Source organism: Lissotriton vulgaris, chromosome 8, assembly GCF_964263255.1.
Source record: "Lissotriton vulgaris chromosome 8, aLisVul1.2, whole genome shotgun sequence".
NCBI classification, from domain to species: Eukaryota; Metazoa; Chordata; class Amphibia; order Caudata; family Salamandridae; genus Lissotriton; species Lissotriton vulgaris.
In genome coordinates this window covers 331,966,843-331,989,587 of record NC_141696.1, presented here as the reverse complement: position 1 = coordinate 331,989,587, position 22,745 = coordinate 331,966,843, and the positions used below count along the sequence as shown (strand labels likewise).

At 42.0% G+C, this 22,745-nt stretch overlaps 1 protein-coding gene across 1 annotated transcript in view; it reads left to right on the top strand.

Annotated features, from left to right (window-relative positions):
* The window catches only part of NME7 (NME/NM23 family member 7), an 835,246-nt gene that overhangs the window by 421,014 nt on the left and 391,487 nt on the right, over nucleotides 1-22,745 (top strand). The window contains exon 5 of the mRNA XM_086934088.1: nucleotides 10,773-10,823. Coding sequence (XP_086790214.1) covers nucleotides 10,773-10,823 — 51 coding nt within the window. The remainder of the gene's footprint in view (nucleotides 1-10,772; nucleotides 10,824-22,745) is intronic.

The window sequence follows — 22,745 nt, the reverse complement described above, 5'->3', positions numbered from 1 at the left end:
AGATACTAAAAACCTCCTCACCATCTTAGAAACCATAAAAATGGAGGAAGACATGATATTGATCAGTCTGGATATAGAGAGTCTCTATACTAACATTCCCCAAGACGCCACTATAAGAGTACTGAAGGAAACTCTGGAAAAAACCACATGGGAACACAGAACACCCGTCAACTTCATCATCGACTGTGCCACCCTGGCTCTCAAAAGGAACTTTTTTGAATTTGAGGGATCCCAGTACCTCCAAATAGGGGGCACATCAATGGGCAGTGTTTTTGCTCCCAGCATAGCCGGACTCTATGTGTTTGATTTTGAAACACAACACATACTCTCACCAAACAATCCTTACCTTGGAAACCTGGTGTTCTGGCGCCGTTACATTGACGACGTGTTGGCAATCTGGAAGGGCCCCCAGGAGACACTAACAACCTTTATCACCTGGATCAATGCACGTGACCCACATCTACACTTCACCCACAGCATAGATAAAGAGAAAATGATCTTTTTAGACATTGAAATCCAAAAAAAACAGGACACCTTGACCACTAAGACTCATTTCAAACCTACGGCCAAGAATAACCTCCTTAGGTTTGAGAGTTTCCATCCGCGGCCCCTACGGGAAAACCTCCCCTATGGCCAATACCTTAGACTACGGAGGAATTGTACCAATCTCCAGGATTTCAAAGAACAAGCGGATGACCTGTCCACAAAACTGTCTCAACGTGGATACCCCACTAAGATCACAAAAAAATGCCGACAACGGGCAAGGAACCAACCACGGCAAGCCCTTCTTGAGGAAGTTGTAAAAGACACTGAGAACATTCCTCTGACATGTGTCACGACCTACAATATCATTTCCAATGAAGTGAGTAAAAGTATTAAAAAACATTGGTCAATCATCAACTCCGGTTCATTCCACTGGGAAAAACCACTCTTCTCGTACAAAAAAGCGAACAGTCTAAAAAATACCTTGGTGAACACTAGACCCAAAAATAATCACAATACCAACGAACCAACACTGACTCAGATTTGGGGTTTACCACCAGTCACTGGACATTCACGCTGTGGGGACTGCAGCGTATGCCATCTCACTGAGAATACCAAGACCATCATTTTGGAACCAGGAAAGACATGGGAGCAGAGGTCCCACACTAACTGCAATAGCTCCAATGTAATTTACCTTATCATCTGCACCTGTGGCAAATCGTACGTCGGCATGACGACGCGAAAAATCAAACAACGAATCTGTGAACACAGAAGTACAATAAGATGTAAAAAGAACGTAACGAAACTCACAGATCATTTTCTAACGGCTCACCACACTACAAACGACATGAAATGGACGGTCATCGAACAGCTGCAAGCGGGCCCCAACATCCAGGCCCGCTTATTTGAAAAGGAACAGAGATGGATATATAGACTTTCCACTCATATCCATGGGCTTAATGATAATATCCCTTGGAACTCTGTGCTGAGATGAACCCCTTTTATCTGCCGGAATACCAGCTTCCACAGTTATGATTACACCTATGGCTGTCAGTCACTCTTCCTTCCTACCCTGGCGCAACATGCCCCACTGACGGAAGAGACCCCTTCAGTCCGTTTACAAGACCCCCTTAACATCTCCAACCAGTAACTCTTGTCCTGTTCCCCATACTTTTCTAGTGTTTTCCACAAATGACACTAATGGCACCACCCCCCCTTTGTGTGTCTTTCATCACGTAAATACCCCCTACAGACTGCAGAAACTACTCCTGTCTGTATATGATACGCAATTTGTCATCTCCGACTAGGTCCCAAGGAGATTCTCTGACCCAGTTTCCCTTTACTCCCCTGTGATTATTCTACACATGGCGCCGGGCGACATACCCCGCCACTCCAGGGCCACTTATGTACACATCTGCGCAGACTCAGCGCTATACTGGTGCCTTACGTACCCTTTGATCTATCTGATTGCCAATAACACAAGGCTCCGGGTGGCCCACTCCGCTACTCCCGGGCGAACTCTATTTACATCTCCTCCACGCAGGCGCATCGTTTGGCCGTTGCCAAGCCAACCGCCCATCACCATGCCTAGCGTTCCCCCGCCCACCGGCATCCTATCCTCGCGCTACCACGCATGCGCGGCTATCGCGCTACCACGCATGCGCGGCTCCTGCCAGTAACCTTGCCCACCGTTGTCCCTCTAAGGCACCCATACTCTCCCTGCCTGGACCGGAAGCAACTTCACGCTTTTAAACACCACGCCCATGCTGTCTCATTCCTACCGAGCAGCGAGCACGGGGAAGTAGGTGAACTGCCTGATCGCGCCCTGAAAACTGTAAGTTATTCCTTCCTTTCCTCACAGACAGGACCAACAACGGAGGCCTACGCCAGCGCTTAAAAAGGGAACCCCCCCTCACATCCAACATATCTTCTTTTTTTCGTTAGATTATGTTGGTACCGGCGTAGCGCCCCCCTCCTGCCTGATGCAGCTCGAGTTGAGCTTTAGCACTGTAAGCCCTGTTTCAATCTGCCATATCTGAAGTTTTGTATCATTCTATGTTGTGTGTGTATGTCAGTCCAGTTTGTCTCTTTTTTTGTTGACCACATACTGTGATCAGGTCATACAGAAATAATTTAATGTTACCTAGCTGGCACATTACTCAACCCACGGCGGTACACAATATGAGCACTCCTACATAGTGCACCCCTGAGTTTGATGCCAGCATGTCTCTTTCTCATATAGCACGCACTAAGGCCAATATCAGACCTTACTCCATAGATATTCTATCTCCATAGCTAAGAGCACGTTTGCACAAACACATGTAGACACGCTCAGCTCCGATGAAGGCACTGTGCAAAACACCACTGTGGGAAGCCAGAATAATTGCACGAATCCTGCACTCTAGCACTACACTACGTAACAGGATAGTAATTATTTTATTCATTTCCTTTCCTTCCCTACAGGTTTTCAAAGCACCCTCCATTTAAGGTGTGCGTCCCAGAAGTTGATTTTTCTTCTGGTTTTCCAAGGATTTAGGACTGGGTGTGTCTTTTAGGGGGCACATACCACCCACTTCCTTGGTTTTTGGTCCTGAGGAATACCGGGGATTTTCCCCTAATGGTAGAAACATGTCGACCAACACATAAAAAAGAGATAAGTGGACCGTAACTCCCCCACTTTTATCTCAACCAGATCTTTTAATTTTGTCCAGTATCTTTTTTATTAAAACTCTATACTAAAGAATACCAGGACATTTTTAACACTCACATTCTTTTTTGTTTGCACCCCACATTTCACTACCAGCTCCACTGCAGTTGCAGGTGTTGAAGCACACCCGAGTGACGCTAGGCCACTTGGGTGGGCCCCGATGATGAAGCAAGTCACCACCAGGTGGTGAGTGAGGGGTTTCCTAACAAAGGAAAAATTCTTCCTGAGTTTAGACAAGAGCCTTCACATACCCTCATCGGGTAGTACTCCTCCTTTTTGTTTTTTTTTTTTGATCCTTGACCAGGGAATCAGGAGTATTTCCCGTCCGACGTTCACGGACATAACTCCTTACTCTCCTATTTGTTTTCCAAGTATTTTCTAGGATATACAAGAATCTGGGCAAGGACATCATCTTGTATAGTGCCGCTCTGCCTAACCGTGTCAGCGGCAGCGCCACCCAGAATTTAACGTCCTGTTTCAGTCGATCCAACAGCGGTATTAGGTTCTTCTGAAAGAACTCAGCCCGATCTTTCGTAATATGGACACCTAGGTACCGAAAGGAGGACCCTGCCACTTTTAGAGGGCAGTTTTCGCACAGTGTGGGGGTCGGGCCTTGCAGTACATATATTTCCGACTTATTCCAGTTGAAAGTGTACCCCAATATCTTCCCCTGCTCGTCGCACAGCGTCAACAGCGCCGGTATACTCCGTTCCGGCTCCGTCAGGTACACCAGCATATCATCTGCGTACAGAGATAAGCGGTCTTCCCACCCCTCCGACCAGGTGATCCCCTTCAGCAGTGAGGTGGAGCGTATCTGATTCGCCAATGGTTCCAGTGCGATCGTAAAGAGCAATGACGACAGGGGACAGCCCTGACGGGTTCCCCGCCCTAGCCGGAATGTTCGAGAAATATGGCCATTTGCCACCACCTGTGCTACTGGGTTAGTGTATAGTAGCCGGACCCAGGCCACGAATTTAGGGCCAATTCCCATATGTACCAAGACTTTGAATAAATACTGCCACTCCACCATGTCGAATGCCATCTTTGCGCCATGCGCCATTATGACCGCCTTTTCCGATAATGTGTCCGCTCTGGAAGGCACACTGTGTACCCTGCGTAGGTTGAGGGCGGTGTTCCTATGCGGCATAAAGCCTGACTGGTCGGGGTGTACGATTTGCGGGAGATGAGCCATCAGCCGAGTGGCAAGGAGTTTAGCCAAGATTTTAACCTCAGCATTGAGAAGGGAGATAGGGCGATATGATGTACACTCTTCCGGCTCTTTCCCAGGTTTGGGGATTGCGACGAGTTTGAGTTTAATCCTTTCTCCCTGTAAACTCCTTTTTTACTTGAATGTTGTTTTTATTGATTATTGTACCGTCCTTTATGTGTTTCCCAATCTTCAGTTTTTAATTGATGTAATGTAACTTTAATAAATTGTTTTAATAATTTGAATTACTTTCAGAGTGTTTTCACATATATTGTAAGTTTCACCTGTTTACATTGCTTCCTTGTGATATGTGAGGTGTTTGGTAGTTTTTTGTATGTCTGTGAGTACTTATGTACTACTGTAAATTTGCCCAAAGGGAATTTCTTTCTGTTCTTCCTAAATGCCTCCAAGTTGTGGAACTCACTTCCAGCACATCTTCGCTCCAACCCTAATCTGCTCTCATTCCGCAAACAATTAAAGACCCTTTTGTTTGCAAAGTCCACCGAGGCCTAGCTTCTTCCTCAACGCCCAGTTCTGTCTAGAGACTCAGCGCTTGGACGCCCGTGGGGCAGCAATCGCGCTCTATAAATCGACATACAATACAATACAATACAATACAACTGCCACAGTGAGAGACAGCCAAAAAGACCAAGTTCATTAAAAACTCCAGAAGCACATTCCACCTTACAGGTTTTTAGAAAGCCTAATGTGAAATGCAGGTGAGACAGGTCTTCTCTATGGTCACTGGACCATTCTTTGATCCATGGGTCTGGACTGTTGACTGCGTGGTTTTTGTCTTCTTTCTTACTATGACAATTATGTCATGCCTTTTTTTAAGTAATTGGCTTGGTCAGGTGAGGGCAATCATTTTCATTCTCAAATGAGACCATGAAATGCAGCATGAGGACTTACTACATAATTTTCTCTTGCTCAGGAGGCCTACTGTGTCTAAACATAAATACTATCCCAGGGTATGCCCAAGCTGTTTTACCCCATAGTCTCCTACCAGCATACTCTGCTCTCCCAGACAATGTGCTCCTTGAATTCCCTCATTACCACAGGGCATGTCAGCATGTACTGAAGACAATGTGAGCTTCAAAACTATACATAATGTTCCATTATGACAAGGTAATACTTTGGATAGATCTCAATTCTGTTCGTAAAGTGTTAGCTCAATTCCCCATCCTCAAAGATCCATCTAACCCACTGTTCTTCATCAGCAGAAGTGCTTCACTAAATGTGGTCTTCTGATCATTCCTTTCTCATTCCTTTCTTATTCCTGTTAGTATGGATGAAGAGAAAAGCGTCTCTAAGTCCACCACTGCAATATTCAAAACTTTATGGATCTAAAATGTACACTACTTGTTTCTTTCGTTTACTCTTGCACATTGTACTAGAGCCAAAAAAGCTCTTTTGTATTCTCCCAGCCAGTTTTCTTCAGAGTCAAGTGTATTTATTTAGGATCTCGGAACTCCAGAGAAGTCCACATAAATCACGAAATCACCAATATATAAATAAAAGATTTTTTTCTTTTGCAATTAAATAGGCACAATAAGAGATTCCTCCCCAACAAGAGATCAGAGAACCCTGAACAATGTCCAAGGAACAGGGAGTTTTCAATTAACAAAACAGAAGCATATCATACAGTACAACAAATTAGTGACCTTCGTGTCATCAGTGCAAGGGTTTGATAGATAAATATAGAGAAAATAATGTATATACCATAAAGTACAATCCAACAATAAATAAAGGAGAAATTCATCCACATACAACAAATAGCATCTAAACCCAACATACCTGATGCTCCTTAATATAGCCGTCTTCAGGGTGGCTACATGGGATCCCTAACATGCTTTCTAAAGACACTTGCAGTCTTAGTTCATCTTCACACAAGTCGGCCAAACAATTTTGAGGGATTTGGTTGCCCAAAGGCATTGTCTTACAGATGTCTTTTTCTCCACCCTTTATCTTGTTTGGGAGTCTAAGCATTGGTACGTGAGAGCAAGGATGCAATAGTAGGAGTAATTTACCTTTATAGTTACTTTCTTACTCCTACGCAAAGGCCTTCTCAATCCCAACATACTGCTTTCTATCCGTCTGCCATTAGCTGGGACATCACATCAGTAGTAGGCTTGTTTGATACAGGAACCTATGAGGGTGTGCGCCTCTGTGGAAGAAGTGGCTATGTTGTCGATAAAGGCACGCTCCATGCTGTCTGCCCCCCAACTCAGATAAACAGCTCTGGGAAGCGATTCGAGTCTTGCTAGCAGGTGGTATGAATTGGAGAGACCCTTTGATTCCGAGTAGAAGTCACCATTCAGGTACTGTTATCTCTTTGCCAGCTAAAATTTTCAGCTTGCAGATCTTCTGTATTAATGGCTGGGGGTGGAGCAGAATAGTTCTAAACTATCACAATAATTGTAACTTGGATCAGTGACAACCGGGTGAGCTTTGAAAGTGGTGAGGCATAATAATTGCCAGATAGTGCATTTGAATGCATGTCTTTCACAAACCTTTCTGTAAAAAACATATAGTCTACAATGGCACTCGAGTGTTTAAGTACGTTCATGGTGTGCCAAGAAAATGAAACCTAATGCTCCCCAGAGGTTAACACCATTTTGTTCAAAATGTGCAGTGAGTAATCCCTCATATGGCAATACTTAACTCCATTGTGCCAGGACCCACATTTTATCTTCAGTGCCCCTTATGTATAGATTTACACAGAATTACATATAATATGCCAGTACCTATTTATTGAAACTGATTGATTTCATCTATATGCCATAGATATCTCATGTGTACAACACACTACCTCTCAGCATGTTCCCATTGTTGCCTGCCCCCTTCATGTTCTCCTTAAGCCATCGTCACCTCTGATATGCCAAGAATTACCTGTAGTATGCCAGTGCCGGCATTTTCCCACAGGTGTCCGTTGTGTCAAGAATTACCTCTAGTGTGCCAGCATTTTGACGTGGGTTCAATTTAGCCCAAGAATTACTGTTAGTGTGGCAGCACAGCATATTATTAGTTCTTTTATAGGGCTGCTCATCCCAGTGTAGGATGTCAGAACGCTTTACATAACATAAAGACACAATAAATCATACAAGTGTGTAAATCAATGTACAGGAAATGTTACATGACAGTTATGGTTATAAGGTGTAGGAATGTCTATACTTGTAGATATTCATTACACGTTAAGAGAACATGGTTGAGAAACACAAAGTCTGGATATAAAACAAACACAGTAATTGATATCTTTGCTAACAAGCTTTTATTACTTCCAAAAGGAACTCCTCTGTGCAAACTTAGAATAACAACAGATTGAGTAATACACGAAACCCATGAACCATAAGGCATGCAATTTATGAACTCGAAGTAACAGAATGATCTCATTGTCTAAAGCGGTTTCTCACTTGCCTATTTCCATAAAATACAAATCTGTGATCTGCATTTCACACAATTTGCTTTGCAACAAGCACATTAACACTCCATGCTACTTTATGATTCAAAACTGTGACTGGACAATACACAGAACTGTCCCAGAACTGCATTAACCACCAGAATTATCTTACTGCTATCATAATCCTCTCAAAATTGCTAGGCACACAAAGCTGCAGTAAGTGTCTGAACCCTGTAAGATATTTTGAAATGCAGCCTCTTTATGCCTTTGCAGCAGATTTTATTAATAAATGCATAACATCACCATCAGACTGTGCTTTTCAAGCTTTTCCCCCTGTAATTCCACCTCCTTTCCTCTGCCACACCTTTATCCCCAATTTATGGGTTCCTGGAGTTAAGTTCCAATTTCAGCACTGTTTGCACTGCACTTGCTTCAGCTTTTAGCCTCTTGCTTTTTCACATCACCTTCCCCAACTCGTTACAGGGGAAGTTGAAGTGAGTGAGGTTCCTTATCCCACCCTATGATGAGATGATAGAGGGTAAGGTGACAGCCTCATAAATGTGTAGCCCTCGGCACTACAGGGCTGACACTTAAAGCACCCATGAGTATGCTGCAGCTCATTACAAAGGCTAAGGCATTGACTGTGCCACTCCTGGACAATCTTTGTGGTGGCTGGCACAGGTGTCTCAATATGCTTGCACCAGCTATTGGACAGGTTCACTGACTCATACAGCTTGCTGCTTGACCCTCGCTCGATCAGCCTTTTTATTATACTAATAGTGACTAATAATTTATTTTTCACAATTAGAAGCGTAATAAAGAAGCAGAAACGAGGGCAGAGTCCCAAGTCACCAGTCGATGCACTCCTTTGGTCGCCAAGTACAACAAGCATTGACAAAGTCAATAGGTCTCGCAATGGCTTTGCTGTTTTTTATTTCCCAATATGAGTTGCATTGGTAAATAAACAAATGTAGCACAAAAGCATTTTTTTCAGGCAGTAGTAACACAGAGGACTCACGTGGGATAATAGGGGCATGCTGCTTGAGAGGGGTCGACACACAAAAAGGACATATAACCAACATTGACCACAGAGAAGCAAGCCTTTGCGAAGGACACGCAAAGCAACACATTTAAAGCAATGGGCATGTTGTAAGCCCACTGATACAGTATGTCTCAAAGACAAGTCTTCAAGGCACCTGAAGGAAATAATAACAGCAGTCTTTGTTGGAGAGCACGTGCCCGCATGCTTAGACTCCAAGTAGGTCCATTTACTTGGCCGCGGTGCACTGGGTTACGAAGCATACATAACAAACCGGAGATAAATAACAGTGTTTTAGCCAACAACAAATGGCATTATGGGGTTTGTAGTTTTGCTGTTACAATTATAAATATATGCAATTAATTGCCTACTGCTCACGTATGCCATGGAAATTGAGCAGTCCTGGGTATCGGTCTCCACTCCTTAATATGTAATCTATGTATATTTTCTATTTACAATACATTTCTGAAACAGTCTTGTGCGCTAAAAGGTAAGCCTTCCATAGAGCAGGCAGTAGGTTGCACCCGAGAGGTGGCTGCATGTGTTGTTTACAGAAGGCACTGCTCCGACTGGTGATGCCCTTTGAAGTTAATAAACATAGATTACTGCACAGTGCAAATGCCTGGGCCAGTGTCAGCGGCCTAATAGCTCATCAACATTATGCCGGGAAATAAATGCATAATATTTCAGATGGCCAAAACAGGGAGGCAATCGCCCCAAAGGGTAGCGTTGAATACGAGCCTATGTTGCTTAATCCTCACAATGCAGAATTAAATTGAATGGGGCATATATGCTCCCCCTAAAATAGGTCCGGTTGGAAAGACGAAACATATTTAGGGTGCGCAGTGTTTATTCCGCTTCAAGAGAACACATTGCTTTTGCAAACTCGATTGGATCTGACATGTGCATCTACCCCCTCCCTTTCTTTCATTGAGCGCATGCTTCTGAGCATCCCAGGGGACAGTGGGTGAGGATGGGGAGGGATAGACCATAGAGTGCAGGCCTCTAGGCAGCTGCACAACATGAAAATCTATGGCAGGGGTTGAACTATGAAGTCAGTCGATAGCGATCGTATACTCAAACCAGCCAGAAGCAGTTCTGTGCCTGACACGCTTTTGCACACAGCCCCAGGGAAGCAGGTTCTACCGCCGGCAACTTGCTTCAAGCAATAGAAAACATAAATACCAAAACTGGGCTACTCCCAGACAAACACACTGACACCTATGCCCAGCAATATTTGGAGAGAGAGGATGTGGTGTAACATCCAGAGCTGCTGACCTTAGAACTGGGGTACCAGGTTAGTTTCGGCATTGGTTCTCTCTGTGCCTACAAAACCCCCCAATGTAAATACATGATGCTCTTTAGCAAAGTAAGCAAAACAAAGACAAAATGACAAATGCAGAATGTCAATTCGTACATTTAATAGCAGTGCAACAAACGGAACTCCTGTCGGGTGAATGTGTACAAGAACAAAAGCCGACATTTTGAAAACATGGGCAGAAACAAACAAAAAAATGTTGCTTAAACAAACCTACATGCACAAAAGAGCAAGCCTACAAGTAATAGGGGGATGCTCCATGGGAGGAGTCGACACACAAAATTAGGGATATATATATCAACATTGACCACAGGAAAGCAAGCCTATGTGAAGGACACGCAGAGCCATAAATTAAAAGCAATGGGTGGGCTGTAAGCACACAGAGTAGATACAGCATGTCTCGAAGAGACTACACATGCGCTTTTTAGGTGACATAAAAACAACACATCTTTCTTACAAGTTCCTCCCTTTCTCCCGAAAGCCTATGTTGTTTCTACAGATAGTCAGTGTCTGTCATGCAATTGTAGTAGCTATGCATTCAGTCTTGCTGTACATTATTACTTTACATAATTCTACAGTAATAGCACATCGTTAAGGTATTTCTTTTCTTTTTTATAGGAAAGAAGCAGTGGATTTCTATGTGGAACACCAAGCAAAAACATTTTTCAAGTAAGCATGTGTGTTTCATGTCAGTACATCTTTTGAATGATAATAAAAATTGATGGTCATTAGAAAGACTGATCTTTTATGTCACACTTTTTTACTTTAATAAATCATCTGACTTTACATCCAGTAAATGTTTCTGTCTTCTCGCATTTGTAGAATGATTAGTGGCCACTACAAAAATGGGGCCTCAATTGCAAATACAAGATAACGTTTTCACTCTCTTAGTACAACCAAAGGCCTCATCTGCAGTTTGTAGAGAACTGAAAATCCTCTAGTTTCTGGAGGAAACCCAAAATACAAAGTACGATCCTCTGGCTGAGTTTCCTCCACTCTATGGTTATTGTTACAGTGGACATTCAGCCAGTGGTTTCTACTCCATATATAGGTTGTCCTGCAGTAAGTGTAGGGGTTCCAGTGCTCTGCAAACACAAAATTAGCCTCTGAATCTTACGTTTTGCGTTTTGGGGCATCCACTAACATGCTCTTCCTACAGAGGTATAACCTACAGTCTTAAGAAACAGTCCTCAGTTACTACATTTTTTCATATCCCTACGTTTGTATATTTCATGACTGTGTAATGTGTACCCCTTTAGTGCTCCTTTTAGAATTGGTTTAGAATTCCTTTATTCTCTTGTATAGTTTTTCCCTGATGTCATTTCTTCCTTCAGCCACCTGGGTAAAAATCGGAATAGCTGATGGTCATATTTTCTGCAACAGTTGTATCTTCAAGTTGTAACTTTGGTGTCTAAATGAGTTTGGGAAATACACTTAAAATGTTTGCAACAAAAAAGAAAATACAATAGAATGGGTATGAATGACTCCTTTAGCTACCCTGGGAACGCCCACAAGTGCGGCTTAATGGGAAACCGAAGAATCCTTATGTTACTCAGACTTAAGTATGTAGAGTAGTCAGTGACTTGCAGCAGTTGACAATGATGGTATAATTTACGGCAGAGTAAGTTACACAGTTTTACTGGAAGAACTCAGTCTTAATTCAGAAAACTTATTTTGAAAACTGATCTATAAAGTGTATTGTAAGGAACTGTGTGTTTAAATGGTGATAGTGTGGCAGTGTTTGAGTAAATAGCATTGTTTATATTCATCCGTTGAAAGCTGTTCTGTATAATTGCCTTCCTCAAAGTTCTTAATATAGCTTTATAGGCTGCCATAGTGGGCTATCCCTACCATTAAAGGCCCGCTCCTTCGACGAGGACCATTCCAAGAGAGCAGGCCTTTAAGGGCCGGTATAGCCCAACTACGGGGGCTATAAACCTATGGGAACATTCTGCCCCATTAGGGCAGAATGTTCTAACTAAAAAAACAAAGGCCTCTCGGACCTTGAGGGGGTTGAAATCCCCCTTGGGCTCTGAAGCCTTTGTTCCACAGCTCTTGCTGTGAATGTTCTACAGCTAACAGTGCGTGCAGTTCAGCCAAGCCAGGGAGATCCAGGAGCTGAGCATCATTCAACCCTCTCTCCTTCTGAAGCCCTCGTGCCACTGAGCTACAGGAGGAAGCAAGGGTGAAGGCTGCTTGTGTCCTCCTGCATTGCCTCTGCCTTTCGCTTTCAACATGTTTTTAAGAGGCATGGGAAAGAGAAAGGCAGAGGCTTTGTATTAGGACATTGAAATGGTGAGAGCAGCAGGCCTAAACCAGGTCATATATGCCACTGCTGTGCTGTTGTCTTCAATGGAGCTCTCAACATTCCAATGTTCTAATAAAGAAGGTTTCGTAAATGTAAATGTATAACTGTTCAGCCCAGTGGAACAAACAAAAAAAGTCAAACAAATCCCAGCTCACATCTCGGACCATTCAGCGGTACAACTTAGCCTGATATTGAGAACCTTAACACCATCCCAGAGGTGGACAGTGGACAAGAGTATCTTTTTAGACCAAACTTGCATCCGCAAATTGGCAGTTGAAAGTAAAAGGTTTTTTTATCTAAATAACGATGGAACAACAAAGCAAATAGCCTGGGATGCATATACAGCTTTTATCAGAGGGACCATTTTAAGTATGGCGGCTCATAGGAACAAGGGGAAGAAATGCTTCATTGAGCAAATTGAAAAGGATTTGATGACTTTGGATATAGATCTTAAGAATGCCAAGACCAGTAAAATAAGTGCTGAAATAGAGAGAAATATAGAAAACAAGAAGGCAGAGTTGAACGACTTTCACGAAACGATTACCAGAGAAAAGTGGGAAGCCAGTAGACTTTCCCACTATGAATACGGAGAAGGTTGCGGGAGGATCCTGGCATGGAAAGCAAAAATCGAATTAACCCGAAATAGAATCAGAAAGATACAGAAAGAGGGCCGACATGGATATTATACTGAAAGTACTGAAATTAGACAGGAATTTAAATTGTTCTTCGATGATCTTTACACGGAAGAGTCAGTTGGCTCTAGAGAGAAAATAAAGCACTTTCTAGATAACATCACGGCCCCTGCTGCCTCCCTGGAACAGAAGTTAGGTCTTAACCAGGAGATCTCTAAAGAAGAAGTTAAAGCTGCAATAAAAAGTTTAAAAAGTGTGAAAGCTGCAGGCCCAGACGCTCTACCTAAGGAAATCTATCTACATCTCCGATAAATAGTATTAGGCCCCTCTTACAGACTTCCTAAACTGTATATTCTTAGAAAACCAAGAGCTCCCAAATTCTTGGAACAACGCAATTGTAAGCATCATCCTAAAACCAGAGAAAGACCCAACTAAATGTGAGTCATACAGGCCCATCTCCCTCTTGAACTCAGATTACAAAATCTTTACGCATATATTGGCAAAAAGGCTACGGGCAGTGGCAGGGTCCCTAATCCACCCAGATCAAAAAGTTTCATTAAAGGTAGGCAAATACAGGAACTGTCACATGAGCTTACTACCACCATAGATATTGCAACTCATTATCTTTCACCTCTGTCAGTCATAACCTTCGACACTGCAAAAGCGTTCAAAAGAGTTAGCTGGCCTTTCCAGACCGCCACCTTAGCTAAATTCAATCTGGGGGACAAGCTACAAAACGCGATAATTAACATTATAAAAACACTGTTGCTACAATATTAGTGAATGATGCCCTTACAGACAACATATGTTATGTTAGTTTAGTCTTCTATAGCGCACGGCTACTCCATGGAGTGTCCCGGCGCTTTTATTGTAAACCTGTAACAGAGTAACACAACACAGTAAATAAAACGGTCCCAGCAGAAAGAAAGAAGAGCATACTAAAGTGCGAAAAGCCAAACATACAGATAAAGAGGCACAAGGCAAGGGTGCCCCCTGTCCGTCTCGTATTTAACTTTTACATTGAGCCCTTAGCTTGCCTATTGAGAGGAGAAGAGGGGATTGTACCTTTTAAACATCAAGACTGGAAGAAAAAAGTCGCCCTCTATGCTTGTGGCTTGGTGATATTTACTGGCAACCTAAATAGCTCACTCCCCAAAATAGAGGAGATTATAGGTCATTTTTGAGCAGTGTCAGGCTATTTGGTGAACCAATCTGAATCGGAAATTCTCGAGTGGAATACTACTTCTGGAAACCCTCTAGTAAAAGACAAAATAAAATACCTAGGAATAGCATACACAAAGCAATTGGATGAGGTAGCTAGCTTGAATTTCTCCAGGATCCACAAAGACATAAGGACACTACTCAAGGCCTAGTCAGGCTTACAACTATCCTTTCTAGGGAAGTCCAACTTAATTAAAATGACAATAGTACCAAAATGTACGTACCTATTTAACTCCATTCCGATGGATTTCAAGGCAGAGCAAATCAAAAAGTTGCAAGGGGAGCTATCTAGTTTTATCTGGGAAGCCAAAGGGGTCAGAATTGGATGGAAAAAGCTAAGAAGGAACAAAGCGCAGGGAGGAATTGCGAGCCCAGACCCACTTGAGTACTGCAGATCCTTCCAGTTCAAGTACACAAGGAGACTTTTGGACAAACATGAAACATGGCCTATGTACCTGAAAGCCCTTATTGGCCCCGACGGAGATCACTATCTGTACAAATCTGGACACCCCAAATTCTTCAAAAAGATCAAACTAAAGACAATAAAATTAGCAGCAAGAACCTGGTACGAAATAAGGAGGATCCTAAAAATACCGTATTACAGTAAGCATGCGCCAATTTGGGAATCTCCAGGTACCCCAGAATGCCTAAAAGATGCCCTAGCGACCCCACTAAGGGATGGTAACATAAACTACTGGGGGCAGCTGATAGAAAATAACCAAATTGTACAATGGGAAATCTTTCACGAAGAGACTCAAGGGTCACTATCCAGATTCAAACACTACCAACTAAACAACTGGATAAAAGACATAAAGGAATACCTACAAGGAGATGAGGTTATCGAGCAAAAACTTCTGAACCCAGAGATATTTAAAAAAGAAATATCGTACTTGTATTGGGCCCTTATAAGAGCAGGTGAAACAGAATATAAAGTCCCGCACGAAATCTGGGGGAAAGACATGCCCGGGCTAGACATCTCACACTTTTGGCAAACCTCGAATGCAATCATTGGGCGAGTAGCAAAATCCGCCGCATTGAAGAAAAACCATTTCTTCACGATACACAGATCTTATTGGACCCCAAAAAGATTGTCAAAGATGACCAGCAGCGAAGTAAAAAAGTGTCCAAAATGTGGAGAAGAAAGAGCGGACAACCTGCACATGTTCCAGGGCTGCATAATGTTGAAGGACTATTGGGACCAGATTGGTAAGATCCTCTCTGACGTGATAGAACAACACATAGAGGTAAGCATGGAAATGGTTATTTTTGGGATCCCCTATAACACACACCCTCGAACACTATCTAAGGACCAAGAAAACATTCTCTTTTTATTAATCTTATTAGCCAGAAGGGAGATCTGTATTAACTGGGTTAAACAATCGCCACCATAACACACTGACTGGCTAAACTCTGTACTAAGGGTGTATAAACTAGATCAACAGGGGAAGAACACCAAGAAAAACAAATTCTAGAATATCTGGGAAAGATACAACCAGACTAACATCAGGGGGTCCAATGATTAAGGCAAAGGTAACAACGATTTCAAGTTGGTTCTTGAACTGAGTAGTTATAATGACTAGCTCCCCCCCCACCCCACCCCCCCTCCAAAAACCGTGTGCCTGAGGATGGACAAAAAGGGGCCCCAGAGGACAAGGTCAACATTTTCCCAACCAGGGAACAATCGGATCACTGGGAATAAAGCACTGACTGGATATTGGGGCCTCCGACTCCTCCATACCCCTAGGAAATTTGCTTGATGAGGACAAAAAAAAAACTGTTCAACCCACGCTTTGTATTTGGTGGTGCTTATTTGCGTTCATATTATTAAATGGAAGTAAGGGTCTATTACGGTTTCTGTAACTGAAAAATACAATTTCTATGAATAATCATTTACACTCATGAAATCCCATTTATCACTGAAATAGTTCTCCATGTACCCCAGAAACATAAGAGGTTTAGATAGATTTGGAATTTGCACGAATCTAGGGCCATAACCCTCCATCGGGCAGTTGGTGCTCTCCAGACAGTGTTGTAATCATCAGGCTTTCTTGGGGACGGAACGAGGTGCTGTTTCAGAATACAGTAGGCAGTATGATGTTGATATATTAGACTCACAATAATTAATTTTCTGACATATTTATGCTAACATTGTAGTAGGATAAAATTCTGCACAATGTCATGTTATGTGGTGTTAGATTTAAATCCCACTGCATATTTGACCATGTTTGGCCTATTTTATTATGGATGCTGCTCTTCTTGGAGATAACATTAATATGTCAACTAGAAGGTGGTTGATGGCTACCCCACAGTCTGTAAAGGCCGCTATTTTACTTATTTATTTTTCGAATGTAAAGCATGGCCCTACGGGAATAGGAAAACTATAGATAATATAAAAAGAATAAAACTAATTTCATCAATGTACAAGTTCACTTTATGAAAAACGGTAAAGTGATTAACAGTAATTTGAAAATAAATCCTGCTCACTCATAATGTCATATGATAACAAACCGCTATAAGCAAGCGTGTCTTTTTAATTATTCATTGATAACAGGAACATGAGTAGTAATAATAAACTGAATTGGTAAGTAATGGTTAGCAGACAGTTTTTTTTACTAACCTGGACATTACAATTTAGGTCAATACAACTCCGGTAAGAACCACTTAGGCCATTTTTGTCTTTTCCATGCAGGTAGGTATATATATATATATTTTTATGAAGTATTTTTAATGTCATAGAAAGAGGATTTCATTGTTGAGGGATGCTTTTTTAGGTGTCAGGAAGGTAAGGGATTTTTAAAGGTTTTGGGGTGGGTAGAGGTAAAGGGATATAGGTGTTTTTAGGGTTTAGGGGTAGGTAGAGGTAAGGTTTTTCAAGGTTCAGGAATGGGCCAAAGTAAAGGTGTTAAAGGTGTTTAGGGTTTAGGGGCAGGTAGAGGTAAAGGTATAGGGAGATAAAGGGTACCTAGGAATCAGGTATGCATGGAAGTAAAGGAAGATAAGGGTTTTTAGTGATCAGGGGTGGGTAGAGGTAAAGTTTTTTTAATGGTTAATAAATATATTTAGGGGGATTTGGAGTTTATTTGGAATTTATTTCAGATATAAGATCCATAAATCCACAATTAAAACATTATACATATGCCAAAAGACACTAGTGTCATCAGTCACAATATAAAGTGCCAATACACATAAAAGCAAGACAACAATCAGAGTTGCACAAAACCTTCCCAGATCAATAAAAGCAATCTGTAGAGAGGCTTAGCCCCACTGGGATTCTGATCACTTATCCTAATTCAATAAAAAAAAATCTGTAAAAGTATCTACATTGTAAAGACAAGAATCAAGTAAGTGAAGTGCAGGTGCTCATTAATGGGGCGGGCATGAGTCAGTGTTTCAACATATGACAAACTGATGGGAGTAGAGAGAATATTAAGGTATATCCAAGGCCGTAGAAAGCTTCTAGTAGGTTACCACCTAGAACCTGTTAGATCTCCCATCATCTACCCCAGATCTGTTGAAATACAATAGGTCGCGTTCAAGTGCAGAATACAGTGTGTAACAAGGTCATAGCATAATTATGGATAGCTGGCAGGATCCTGTTGCTCATTCAACAAGTAAAAAATGTGGGTACAAATGAGCCAGGCTGCATGCAGATAGTTGGCCACTGCAACAACAACCACTTCTCTGAGGTCAGATCGTAAGACTTGTAATGTGACTGAGTATTGACTAAAACCCAGGAGCTTGCATACAGGCTTAACGTGGTTGAGCATAGGCAGCAGAAAAGAAAGCCAAATGATGAAAGGCTTCATCTACTGAATTACAAAAGTGGCTCTTGCTAAAGTTATAATATCTCTCCCCTCATTTCACACAGTCACTGTTTACAGGCAAGACCCCATACCTCCATTTTAAATAGAGTTGCAATGCTAAACACTACGGAATAACATTAAGAAATGACCCATAGGCAAGAATAAGCTTAATGATTAGAAAGGAATCTGTCAGACGTCTTGCCGGTCTGGTGGCTCAGTGGACTAATGCGTCCATTGCAGGGGCCTGTGTTTGACCTCATGATCACAGGTTCAAATCCCAGCAGGTCCACTCAGCCTTTCATCCATCTGAGGTTGATAAAATGAGTACCATTGTGTTGGGTAACAATGAACATCTGTTATTCAGCGCCAAGAGACCTCTGGGTGAACGTGCGCTTTACAAATACACGTTATGTTATGTTATGTTATTCCTTCAGTTCTCGCAACCTTAGATACTCCTTGAAATATTCTTTGATCAAATTGCGAGAAACTGACTATTCTGCATCGGGAGTGTCCCACAGAGAGGGCCTGCTGGTCTCATAGAACATAAATTTTATGTAAGCAAACTAGGGAATCCTTTCATAACCAGCAGATCTTTAATGTACCTTTAGTCAGTATGATTCCAGCCTGTCTGTGGACCAGAGCTTGTACCAGTACAAAATGGGTCTGAGCATCAAGCTGAAATTAATCAGATAAATACTAACATCTAAGAGTTGGGGAAGGCGGGGAACGCTTTTGGGGAGGTTTAATAGACTCCTGATGAACCTATTTTATGCCTTACTAAGCTCATCGACCCTTGCATAACTCCATACATGGCTGAGCTTTTTGCTTTTGGATTGTCAATCTACACTGCAGGAGCGAGGGAACAATCCTTTGCTTTCTTACGCAGTTTGATCACAGCACCATCTTGCTGCTGAAGTTTCAGGGTGCTCTTTCCAATATGCATGGACCAGTTCAGCTTGTGTGTCCGCCAAACCCCTAAGTACACACACTCTCGCTCCAAAGCAGCTCCCTGCACCAATGTGTTAGCCCTTCCTGTTTTATAGGGGTTGAATAGCATTAACTTGGTTTTGTTAATGTTAAATTCAGGGCCTCCATCACTACAAGCGATCTACTGTTGCCTGCAGGCCACACACGTTTTTGGATATTATGGGCATGTCTTCTGCAAATCGCAAAGTGGAGATTTTGTGAGGGCCTGGTTTTGTTGCATCATTGCCAGGAAAATCAAGGGCTTTTACTACAGATTATCGTAGATGTTAGAAAATAGGTATTTGCTGCGCTATCTCGATCTCTTAGGGTAACAGAGAACAATCAACTAGTTCTTATTAAGGGTATAATAAACTTTCAGAAAACAATGGTATCATTATATTTCTTCACCATGGGATACTCTCTGATATTCATAAAAGGTAGAATATATTTGCCTACATGGAAGATCCCAAAACAAATTTTTAGAAAATTAAATTTTTCTCAAACGATTCAAATAAAAGGAAACATGCCCAAAATGCAATATTTAGTGTTGTTTTTATCCAGTTAGCCAAAATGTTAACTCAAAACTACATTTGACTGAGAACAACACTTAAAATAGTGTATACTACATATAATAAATCATGAAATGGTGCCCCAATGCAAAACAAAGCCCATGGTAAAATGTAACCCTTCTCCTTTAAGAACATTTATTTATAAAGTTAGCGCAGAGCAAAGGAGAAATTTGGAGGGAAAATCTGGTAGGCCATGGGAATGAGAGGGAAAAACTGCAGAGTTTGGACTGCCTCAGAAGACATCACTATCCCATCATGCCATGCACGTTGTCAGTTAGGCAGTTTGGTTTTTTCCACACTGTGAGGAAGATCCTCAATATGATCCAACTTTATTTAAAGCTATATATTGCTGTTAACACCAAAATTTTTGTTGATTTCTGGCTTTATTCAATGTCTAAGGACAAAAACCTCATTTTGACACATCTTTCTAAGGTAAAGAGAGATTTTCCCTGCCTTACCTTGGAGGCGTTCATCTCCCTTTTGTATATGACTACTGTGCCAGCTCTTTTGCCCAATCTGTGGAGGGAATATGTTGAGGAATGATGTCCACGATGTCTGTCTGGTTTGTCTTCTCGATTACTCCTCCATTAAAAATTCTGGGATTTGTTAAAATATGTTTTATAGAATGCTGAAAGACAAGAAAGGGGTTTGAATCAGTGCTAAGTTAAGTGGAAACTGGGTGAAGAATGTTACCGGCTGCAGGCACTTTTACTTGTGGCGGGAGATACCACCATTCCACCCTCTCTTCCTCCCAGGAGGCCACTTGCACTACTTCTATAGGTAAGTGGGCAGCAACATGCCATTACCAGTACTCCTGATCAAGGTCGACACTAAAACATTCAATGTCAAGCCATATATACAATGAGGCAAATTATGGATTAACCCCCGAAAGAAAAACTAAAGAATTTCATGGAAGTTATTAAAGAATGAATGATTTCCTCTGATACTCTGATAGGTGTAGCAAGAACTCTGCAGACCTATCTATTGTGGATATTTTTATGGAGTCTGTGTGACATGTTCTTGCCTCAGGTTGAAATCATGGACCCTAACTAGCACAACAAGAGATGTTAGAGTTACCATTCAATGCACCATCTCTTTTGCGATCTCAGTTCGAAGAGGAAATTCAAAAGATAAAATCAGAAGCTGAGACTTTAAAGTATGTTGGGCTTGAAAGAGAAAGGAATTTCTCTGTATTCAATTTAGATCCTTCAGCAGGGGTAAATAGCATTCATACTTTCCTTTCTTGTAAAGGCAACACCTAGAGCAGAAACAACAGAAGTTGCAGGAGCTCTTTCAGAGACCAAAACACTTCTCTGGGGCAAGGTAGTGGTTGATGACTTTTTGCTGCCTTCAGCATGTCCAACCTCTGCCGGGATTTCAGATTGTCTAGCTCTCCACCTCCGATTTCACTTAGAGGTTCAAAACCTGCATTATTGGACTGATGGGTTCAGGAGACATTGACAGTCCTAGAGAAAGTTAAGCTAGAGCCAATGCCCAGACTTCCATGGGACAAAGCAATCTATTTGTGGTATTTCTTTACTAAAAAAGGAAGGCCACAAGAGTCCTGTCCTATTTTACATTTAAAGAAGGTGAACTAATGAGTGAAGAGAGAAAAATTCAAGATGCTGGCACTTTATCAATTTTTTTCCCTTTCTTCAGCAAGGCAGTTGGATATGTGATGTAAGTTTGCAGGGCGCTAATTTCATGTATCTATATGCACAAGTCACAGTTTTTTTCTAAGGTTCAAGATTGACAAAAAGCACTATCAATAAATAATAGTCCTTTTGGTCTAAAGTTAGCTTCCCAAGCTTTTTTAGAAGTTGTGGCATTAGTACCGGCATACCTCCGCAAGAATAGCATGCTTTTATTCACATCTTAGTTTAGTAACAATGGGGTAACCCAGTATCCCTCAGAACCTGCGCAATCGTATGCAAAAAACAACAGTTGGTTCTGTCGGGTGAAACTTATTTCTTTAAACCATTAAACAAATCATTGGTTTACTCTTAAAAACAGTTACTCAAAGGAACACACACATAGACCTTACGGGGTATAATTATCTAGAGACTGGCCTTCAAGTTTCTGAATCCTTGTTGTAGCCACTTTGTACATAATACGCACTATCACTATTTTCACTGAGCACCACATGTCACCTTGTCACAGATTATATCTCACTGTGTGCTTTGACAGCCGTATAAATTGAATTTGGGTATTTATAAATGACGTCATTTATACAATTCTTGATATGAGTAGGAGAGCAAGTGAGACACTATAGTGAGTTGGACTCGGGCTCATGGTATTGAGGTGGTATGGTGACTCAGTCCCTATCTACTAATGTTCTATGGTCCCAAGCATAGTTCTGTTACTGAGCAGAATCCCTGCAACAGATTTTCTGTACATAGTACTCTTTCACCTCGAATACCTTCTCAAACTACAGTGACAGACACTTCTTTAGAAGGAAGGGGTGATCATATGTGCAGTATCTCTAGTTAAGGGCGATGGTCATCCATTGAGAAGGGATGCTACACCAACTTGTTGGAGCTGAGGGCAGTTAACCTTGCTCTGAAATCTTTCTAGCTAGCAGTCAGGCCGGGCTCTCTTCTACTTCCGACGAACAAAATGTTATTAAAATGTGCTCTATTTACTATCTGAACAAGCAGAGGGCTACAAAGATCAACAAGACGTGAAGATGATACCCATGGTCCTGGATTGGACTTGTCAGTGGCGGGACGTAGATCTTCTTCAGATGTCCATTCTATCACATGAGAGTCTTCCGAGGAGGTTCGACCTTCTGTTCAGGATGTCAAGCAGAATCTTCCATCCCAGCCTTCCATTGCTGAACTTGTCTGCCCATCTCTTGAAGTGTCCCACAAAATGGACACTGACATTACTTGAAGATTGCATGGCTTCTGAGAGAGAGGCGAAGGGCCCTTCTACGCGGTCTTCAGTAGCATTCACATGGAAGAGATTCTGCATATGGGGTCTCAACAGTCAAGTTGACCCCAGAACATGGCAGGAAGAGTGACAGACACTTCTTTAGAAGGAAGGGGTGATCATATGTGCAGTATCTCTAGTTAAGGGCTATGGTCATCCAT